At 44.8% G+C, this 9,510-nt stretch overlaps 1 protein-coding gene and 1 pseudogene across 1 annotated transcript in view; one reads left to right on the top strand and one right to left on the bottom strand.

The window, feature by feature from the left end:
• The first annotated feature begins 1,431 nt into the window (after positions 1-1,431).
• Positions 1,432-9,510, top strand: part of LOC114622149 (cytochrome b5 type B) — a 34,101-nt gene continuing 26,022 nt past the window's right edge. The window contains exon 1 of the mRNA XM_028768527.1: positions 1,432-1,669. Within this exon, the coding sequence (XP_028624360.1) occupies positions 1,502-1,669 (168 nt within the window). The 5' untranslated portion in view covers positions 1,432-1,501. The remainder of the gene's footprint in view (positions 1,670-9,510) is intronic.
• Positions 6,260-6,920, bottom strand: LOC114622150 (annotated as a pseudogene).

Here is a 9,510-nt window from a genome sequence, read left to right as displayed (position 1 = left end):
TTCTGTAAATAAATACACATGGTTGAATTTAGGGGTTGTGGAAAATACTAAGAATCATGAGGGTTTGCCTTCATAGTGACAGAACCTCAAAAGAATTGCCTCCCACAGATTGGCCTGTGGGCATGTCGATAGGCCATTTTCTTGATTGCTAATTGCTGTAGGAGGGCCCAGGCCACCGTGGGCTGCACCATCCCTGGGCATGTGGGGCTGGGCTGTATAGGAAAGGCAGCTCAACAAAAGTCTGAAAGTGAACCAGTAAGCAGCTCCCCTGTAGTCTCTGCTTCAGTTCCTTCCTTGAGTTCTGGTCTTGGCTTCCCTGGATGACGGCTTATAACCTGCAAGCCAAATAAACCCTCTACTCCTCCTCAAGCTAGTTTTGGTCAGTATTTTATGACAGCCATCAGAGCAAACTGCAGCACATAGTTTGCATAGTTAGGGATGTAGGGTATGGAAAGTGGACACGGCACATGGTGGTGTGCTTTTAACCCATTACCTGGGAGGCAGAGGTATATGGATCTCTGTGAGTTCCAGGCTTGCCAGACTTACATACCAACACATGTCTCTAAATAAATAAATAAATAAATAAATAAATAATAAAATATTAGTGAAAGATGTTCCAAATAGTTCACAGAGTCACGAGTGCTAGGCTGTGAAGTAACGCCATGAAAACATTTTAGGATGACCAGCATACTAGTTTTCACGGCAATTAAAGATAAAGGCTCACAACTTTGCACATTAACTCAGAATTCCAAATTACCTAGACTTTTAGCAAGGGTCATCTTAAGTAAATCCTAGTTTAGGCCATTTAGAAACTAAAACAGTGTAGGTAGGCCCTGATGACTGATTCGATTATAGAATTATTTTGTCGGTAGTGGAGTAGCAAACTTGGGACATCTACCCTCGCCCCAACTGCTGTTGCAAGGCCTAAGAGCCCTGGAGTCCAACGCCAGTTGCGATTTACACAGCGATTGCTGAGCTCAGACTTCTCTTAACACACTCTCACGCAGCATGCCAAACCTCTGGGCAAGGAAGGTAGAGGTCACCATGCCCATTTTAATTGGTGAGCCTTTTGGTGCCTAAAGGGAACCAGTCACCCGAGTCTAGCGGACAGCAAAGCTTGTAACCCCCGGGGGCTGCAATTCTGGTTGGGAAGACAGAAGGGGAAAACTCGCTTCCGGAGACTCGGGGATCCTGAGTGGCAGGAGGGGAAAAGAGACTCTGGAAACAGGCTCTCTTCTTTGAGGACCCTGCCTGTCCATGGGCCGAGCAAAGAGAACGCTCTCCTGAGGTGGTATCTGTCACCCGGCCACGTTTGGGCGCCGGTCCAAAATCTCGGTATCTGATTGGCAAGGTTGGAGGGGGTGGACGACGCTGATTGGTCAGTTGGACGTCGGACCAGGCTTTACCCGGTTACGGAAGCCGACGAGGACCGAACGCGGGCCGAGCGTGAAGGAAGTTAGCCACAGAATCCTAGATACCGACGGAAAGGGACTCGGATCCAATGGCGACCCCAGAGGCCAGTGGCAGCGGTAGCGGCGGGAATGTCGAGGGCTCCGACCCCTCCGTCACCTACTACCGGCTGGAGGAGGTGGCGAAGCGAAACACTGCGGAGGAGACGTGGATGGTGATCCACGGGCGAGTCTACGATATCACTCGCTTCCTCAGCGAGGTGCGGGCCTGGGAGGCGGGAGGCCTCCGCGCGCTGCTGGGGTGAGGGGAGGAGGCCACGCGTAGCCGTCTGGCGCCCGGAAGGGACCGTGACCCCCTGAGGGACTGGAGTCTCAGCCTCGGGTGACAACGTGCGTTTCTTAATGAATGGAGCACTTGCAGTATGCTAGATCACACGCCAGACCGTCAACCCATTTTGCATAAAGAGAAACTGAGGCTCGCCACAGAGGCCGAGAACTCTCAAGGACACACACTTAACGACCTAATCCGCTCGAACCCATTTCAGAACTGCTCCTTACTTTCTAGGAATTATGCCTTTGAAAGCAATGCTTTTGGGGCTTTTATTTTCTTGTGGAGAAGGCAGGAATATTTTTAAAAGTAAAAACAAATTATGTAGGTGCGTAGGGGCATACGCATCTGCGTTTGGTGCCAGAGGTCAGCACCCTAGGAGCTGGAGTAAGAGGAGGTAGTGAGCCTCCTGATGTGGGGTGTTGGGTATTGAGCTTGGATCTTCTGAGAGAACAGTATGTGCTCTTAACCAATGAGTGAGCTGAGATTCCTCCCACCCCTGTTCCTGGTTAGGCAAGAGGGGGGGATGGATGGGGGAGGAGGGAGGGAAGGAGGGATGGAGGGAGGGAGGGAGGGAGAGAGAGAGAGAGAGAGAGAGAGAGAGAGAGAGAGAGAACGAGAGAGAACACGAAAGAGAGAACAAGAGAACGAGCTGGAACTTTTATGTAGACCAGGCTGGCCTCGAACTCAGAGATCCTCTGTCACTGCCTTCTGAATGCTGGGATTAAATACCATGGGCTACCAACACTTGGCTTTCAACCCTTTTGTTAGCTCTTCAAATCAAATCTCCTTACCCAGGATCTCTTTGAGACTGTTGGGCAACAGATAATTTTCCCTCTTCTTGTGACAGGGCCTGATGTATCCCCAGGCTGTTCTTCAGCTCGATTACATAGTCTCTGTAGATCTTGAACTTTAGTCTTCCTGTGCATGCCTTTCTAGGGATCCAATCCTTCATGCTTATTAGGCAAACGCCGTCAACTGAATTACATCTCTAGCTAGGGTTTGACAAATGTATTTGGCTATGTAATTACCTCAGTAAAGAAATACAACATTTCATGTCCCTAAGATGGACCCTCTTGTTCCTTTGCTGTCTGTCATTCTTAACCTAGGGTACCAATGACAGACAGTCACTAAAGATTAGTTTGAAGGTTGGCTTTATGTGAACATTTTATTTTGTTATAGAATATTACCCTTATGGCTGACATCTTATAACACAGCTTTGTTCTGAAAAAAAGTTACTTTATTTTGTGTGTGTGTGTGTGTGTGGTATTGGATGTTGGATATGAAAGCCTTGCACATGCCAGGCAAACACTACTTTTGAACTAGTTTCCCAGAGTCACGTCTTCCCTCCAGAGTCTCAGTGTGAAGTTTTGCAAAGAGGATATTATGCTCATTTTTTTTTTCTAGAAGACAATGAGCAAAATTCAAGAATTTGGTAATTTTTTACATTTGTATAGTAGACTACTCTCTCCTCTACCCAAGGTTGGGAAATGAACCAGGATCCTTACACATGCTAGGCAACTAAAGTACTCTACCCCTGAGCATCATTGAGATGTGATTTTACTCTGTAGCCCAGGCTAGGCATTGAATTCTTAGTAGGCCTCCTAGTTTAGCCTTGTTAGAACTGGGATTTCAAGTTTATGCCACCACATCTGACTCGGAGGTTTGTTTTCTCCCTCTTAAAAAAATGGTCCTTTGGCTGGAACTCAGGGCCTTCGATGAGTACAGGGCAAACACTGTACACTGAACCAAACCCTCATACTCCCAGCCCAGCTGTTTGTTGTAGCCCTTGTTATTTTAGGATCTTATATAACCTGGAACTCCTGGTTCTCCTTCCCCTCCCTCCCAAGTACTAGAATTATACATGTGTAATATACATGTGTAATATCACTCCCGGGGCCAAATTTTTTTTTTTTTTTTTTTTGGCATAGGATCTTTCTAGATTGGCCTGGCTGTTCTGGAAATCACAGTGTAGACCAGACTGGCCTTAAACTCACAGAGATATGCCTCTGCCCCTTGCTGAGACTAAATGTGGTCTAGCTTCATTTAAAAAACAAAAACAAAAAACTGGTTGAGAGGAACATGGATTGAAGTAAGTTTTGTATTAATATGGATAGCAGAAACAGTTTTTGTGAAATTCTGATCATATGTAATTGTCTGATGCGTGACAGAGCCTGGCTTAAAAGATCTCTTGATTTCTTTTGTTCATATATTATTACTTCAAAATACTAGTCCCAACTCTATCTTTTGGTATTTGCCTTTTAATAATTTTCTGTTAAAGCATAGTATATAATATACAGACAGTCCACATCCCAGAATTTCTTGATTAATTGAGCATAGCTAGTGAGTTTGGAAGGACCCAGATACGGAAACACTGGCAGCTATTTCACCATGTACTGATGTAGTTAGAGATGGTATCTCGTAGGCAAAGCTTTCCTTAAGTTTGAGATATAGATCTTTATCTGTAGTTAGCTATTTCTTTTATTGTTGTCATTATTATTATTTAGACGGGGTCTTACCTGTATTCTAGGCTGGTTTTACGGTGCCCATACTAGCCTTGAATTTGTGGGAGTCCTCCTGTGTCACCTTCCTCAATGCTGAGAGGATACGCTTGAATTACTATGCTGAACTTGCAGTTAGCTGTTCCCAGTTAACTTGTTCCATTATCTCTAACCCCGTCCAAGGTTCTTCATCTGCTTCATCAATATCAAATCTTTGCTTGGTGCCAGCTACTGTTTTAGGTACTAAGGATACAGTAGTGAATAAACAGCTGTGCCCTCTAGAGTGGAACAGACAGTAAACAGTAAGTGAATGAATTGTATTCCATGGTAGATAGGTGCTGAGAAGATGGTATAATCTGTGTGTGTGGTGAGACCACGAAGAAGAGGATTGACATTTTTTGGTATGAAGGCCAGAGATAGTGTCATGAAGATGACTGAAGGCCAGGAGTAAATTGGGAGAGCGATGCATGTGGATGTCCACACAGGGCATTGCTGGGGAAGGGCACAGGAGGTCTTGAGGTAGGAACGTGGTATGTTTGGAGACAGTCAGTGGTTGGATAGTAGCACGAGATCAGAATGATCAGAGGGATGATCGTGTTTTAGGATGAATTTTTGTTCTCAGATGGGAAGATCATTGGAGGCAAAGCATGGCATACTGTGATTTAATGGTTAATTGGGTCGTTCTGGCAGCACCATTGAGAAAGCAATAATGAAGGACTAAGGTGGAACTGAAGAGCACAGTTAAGGAAGATATAAGTAAGGCAAGGAAGAGTGGTTTGGACCAGAATGGTATCAATGTGGGCAATAAGAACTGCTGCCTGTGTGTGCTCTGATGGTATACGATGCACTGGGTTCTAGATGGGAAAGAAAACTGCTGAGGAGAGCCGGGGTTCAGGACTTAGCAGGCAGGCTGCTGTTAGATGAGATGGGAAAGACCTGTGTCTGTCTCCTTCCAGTCTGAAGTCACTTGGGGATTAGTGAGGGCTTCTTGATCTGACTATCTTGAATTTATAGGTTTGCCATTTTTTTTTGTTAATGACTGTGGTTAGATTAACTTTCTCCTACCAGATTTCTTTGCAATTAATCACTGCTATTGGTTTTATGTATTAAAATTTAGAAAAGAAAATAGTACTTTCATTGCTTGGTGGGTTTTGTGTGTGTGTATATATTTTAATTTGAAACAAGGTGTCGTGTATACTAGACAGGCCTCAAATTCCTACCTTGTTGAAGATGACCTCTGAACTTCTGATCCTCTTGCCTTCACCTCCTAAGTGTTGAGATTGAAGGTTGTGTACTTCTTTTTTTTCATAAAACAACTTTATTCATGACACATTATTTAAAAAAAAATTCCCATCCCCTGGAAATGAGTTAAAAAAAAAAAGCCACCCCCCTCACCCTGTTCCCACTTCCTCCCATTCCCTCCAAATAAAAGGGAAAAAAAAGTAAAGAAAAAAATAAAACAAAACAAAAACACCTGAAAAACAAAACACCCCAAACTCCCCAAAACAAAGTAGTGCATTTCCCCAAGGGTAAGGGGAATTTACACTGGAGCCGCTGGGAGCGAGATCTTCTGGCTACAGAAACCTGCAAAGAAAGACACTCAAAACAGAAAAAGAAACACAAAAGGAAACAAAATAGATCACCAGGCAAACTAGAGAAGAAGGGGAGGGTGGGCGGAGACCTGGTAGGACAGGAGCAGCAGGGAAGGAAACAAGCTGAACAGTTTGGTGTCCTTCCAGAGCCCTGGGTTAAAAAAAAAAAAAAAAAAAAAAAAGTCCTCCTACCACCCGAGCCCACCTACCCTTGAGCAGGCCCAGAGAGGATGAAGGGGAGCAGGGAAACAGGGAGCAGCTTGCACAGTTGAGATGTGCCCATGGCGAATCCCCAGAGGGAATATGTAGCCCCTGCCCCACGCCCTGGGCCTTCCCTTACTCCCACAGCAGGTCCCTCCTCACAGTTAGTTATGGGATTCTCCCCCCTTCCACAGTATATATATATATTTTAATTTTTTTTCCATCAAGGTCATCTTCTGTTTTTCTTTTTTCTTTTTAATTCTTTTTTTTTCCTTCTTTCCTCTTTTTTTCCTCTCTCTCCTCCTAATACACACTTTTTTTAGTAAGGGGAATACCATGATGTCGCTCTAGCCCGGCCCCTGTAGATTCGACCCCGGGGCCTGCTGTTAAAACCACTGTAGAATCGAGATCGGGAGCTGTTGTAATTGGTAGTCCGGGTACGGTATCGGGCACGAGGGAAGCCCCGGTCTCTTGTGCTGATGCCTGGTCTGTTGGTTCGTTTGGGAATCACCTTGATTTGTCTTCCTCTAAACAGGGACTCATCTAAGGCCAGGGACGTCCTCACTGACTCTTTGTCTGAGAACTCTATATATGCAAACCCCTTGGGATGGCCACTAAATTTGTCACAGAGTATAGTAACACGGTTGACTGAACCACAGCCATGAAAATGGGCTTCCAGCTCTTCTGCTGTTGCACCATAGTCCACATTGCCATCGTAGATAGAACGAGCATCAGCCTCCATCTTATCCTCAAGAGACATGGTCACTGGGCCAGCATTGCCTGGGGGTGGACTCGTATTTATTTGCTTCTCTACCTCGTTTTGTAGCTCCTTTAGCTTCTCAGCCTCTTCTTCCATCTCCCTGACTCGAGCTTTGATCGCTTCTAGCTCCCAGCCTGGATGGCAGCTCTTAGGACCCAGTGCTGGTGGCAGGGAGCTCCCAGCTGAGGCCTTTCATCCTCCTGGCTAGAGTGGAGCCGGGTCAGGCCGCAGCTGGGATCTGGAATCTGGTAGTTTCCTGGTGGAGTAGCTGGGAGGGAGGTTGTGTACTTCTCCACATGGTTTGTGGGTATGCTAGGCACTGACCCAGGGCTTTGTGCATGCTAGGCAAACCCTCTACTACCAAACTACATCCTTACCCCATATCAATGTTTTCCCCCTTTTTCACTATTTAGTAGTTTAGAAAAATAATCATAGAAAAAAAATAGTAAAAATATTTTATAACATTGGCTTAAAATATCAAAGTATATCTCTATTATCCAGTGTCTGGTTTTTCTGAAGCTATATTCAGCTAATTATATGTAATATTACATATAGTGTTTATATACATGGTGTTTATTAGATTATAATGTGTAATTATTTTCCTCCTGTGTGTCCTAAGTGAAAGCACTTGGGCAGGGAGATAGTCAGTGATAAATGTGTTTGCTGTGTAAGCCTGGTGGTCTGGGCTCCATCCCCAGAGCCCACCGAAGGGGAGAACAAGGCTGTAGCCTCATCTCTACATGCACACTGTGGCACATACATGTACCCCCACCACACACGAACCCCACAGAATAAGTAAAGTAATTTTTAAAAAATGAAGTGAAAAAATTAGAGCCACTGGCTTGTGTGTGAGTGGCCTGTGTGTGAGTCTCTTGTGTGTGAGTGGCCTACGTGTGAGTGGCCTGTGTGTGAGTGGCTTTCTCAAAAGAGTGGTTTAAGCTGGGCAGTGACTCACTGCAGTCTGCTTCCTGCCCTCTTGAAGTTTCTATTCTAGGGAAGACAAAAGAAAACAATCAAATGAAAGGATTTTAAATTCTGTCTCTTTCTTTGAAGGAAAGATGCAAGAAGCCAGGCCAGGCATATTGGTCTTGTTGGGAAAGCACTTAACAGTGTGCCAAAGGCCTTGAATTCAGCCTCCAGTACTGGACAACAAACTGCTCTGGAGGAGCCTTCTTGAGAAGATGATTTCTTTGGCCAGAGGACTATGTAGAGGCCAGGATGTCTGGCTTGGTAGATAACTCGTGCTAGGTGCCTGTGGAGGCTAGGTGTTAGCGACTCTTAAACTAGAGTTACAGGCAGTCATGAGCTACCTGATGTAGGTGCTGGGAGCCAAACTTGAATCCTCTGTAAGCATTTTTAATCACTGAACCATCTCTTCAGCCTCCTGCATTGCTTTTTGTTATGTTTGTTTTTGTCTCTTTTTCTTTCTTTTTTTTTTTTTTTTCAAACTGGAACCCATTACGTAGACCAGGCTGGCCTTAAACTCACAGAAATCCCCCATTCTCTGCCTCCCTAATGCTGGGATTAAAGGTATGTATGAATCACCAGCCTGGCTCCTGCATTTCTTTCTTTCTTTCTTTCTTTCTTTCCTTCTTTCTTTCTTTCTTTCTTTCTTTCCTCTTTCTTTCTTTCTTTCTTTCTTTCTTTCTTTCTTTCTTCCTCCCTCCCTCCCTGCCTCCCTCCCTCCCTCCCTCCCTTCCTTTCAATTTCAAATTCATAGGTGTTCTGCCTGTATTTGTGTCTGTTTGAGGGTGTCAGATCCCCTGGAATTGGAATTACCATGTGAGTTGCCATATGGGTGCTGGGAATTGAACCAGGATCCTCTAGAAAAGCAGGCAGTGCTCTCAACCACTGAGCCATCTCCCTAGCCCTGTATTATTATTATTATTTCTTCTTCTTCTTCTTCTTCTTCTTCTTCTTCTTCTTCTTCTTCTTCTTCTTCCTCTTCCTCTTCCTCTTCCTCTTCCTCTTCCTCTTCTTCTTCTTCTTCTTCCTCTTCTCCTCCTCCTCCTCCTCCTCCTCCTCCTCCTCCTCCTCCTCCTCCTTCTTCTTTTTTAAACCTAGTATCTGTTTTAGTTACTGTTCTATTGTTGTGACAATATACTATGATCAAGGCAACTATAAAAGGAAGTGTTTAATTGGGGATTTGCTTATATAAGCGTTTCAGAGGGTCAATATATAAATATAATGATAGGCAGGAATAGGATCAGTAGCTGATCCACAAGTTGCTATCAGAAAGAGGGAGAGGGAGACTGAGAAGAAGACTAGGGCCTGATGTGTGCTTTTAAGATCTCAAAACCCACTCCCAGTCACACATCTCCTTCAACAAGGCCACACCCATTCCAACAAGGCCACACCTCCCAATCCTTCCCAAACGGTTCGACTAACTGGAGCCCAAGCATGCAGATATTTGGGGGGGTGGGGTGTGTAGAGACAGCGTTCTCATTTAAACCACCACAATATCTCAAGGACTATGTTGTTTCCGGCAACATTTATTTATTAGTGGTGGAGATCAAACCCAGGAATTCACATATTCCAGCTACGTCTTTGGAATGCTGAGTGACAGATGCTTTGAAATAATTAAAGGTGAATTCGATGCCTAGGAGTAGCAGGGAGGAGCTGGCAGTAGTTACTGTCATATTAGAAGACAGTGGCTTTGCCTGAAGGAAGGCGTCGTACCGTCAGTCCCCAGGGATTCCTGAAATCTTGAATTTGACTA

This window comes from Grammomys surdaster, unplaced genomic scaffold, assembly GCF_004785775.1.
Source record: "Grammomys surdaster isolate TR1022 unplaced genomic scaffold, NIH_TR_1.0 187, whole genome shotgun sequence".
Lineage (NCBI taxonomy): Eukaryota > Metazoa > Chordata > Mammalia > Rodentia > Muridae > Grammomys > Grammomys surdaster.
The sequence above is the reverse complement of the archived record's forward strand: the minus strand, read 5'-3'. Positions and strand labels throughout refer to the sequence as shown.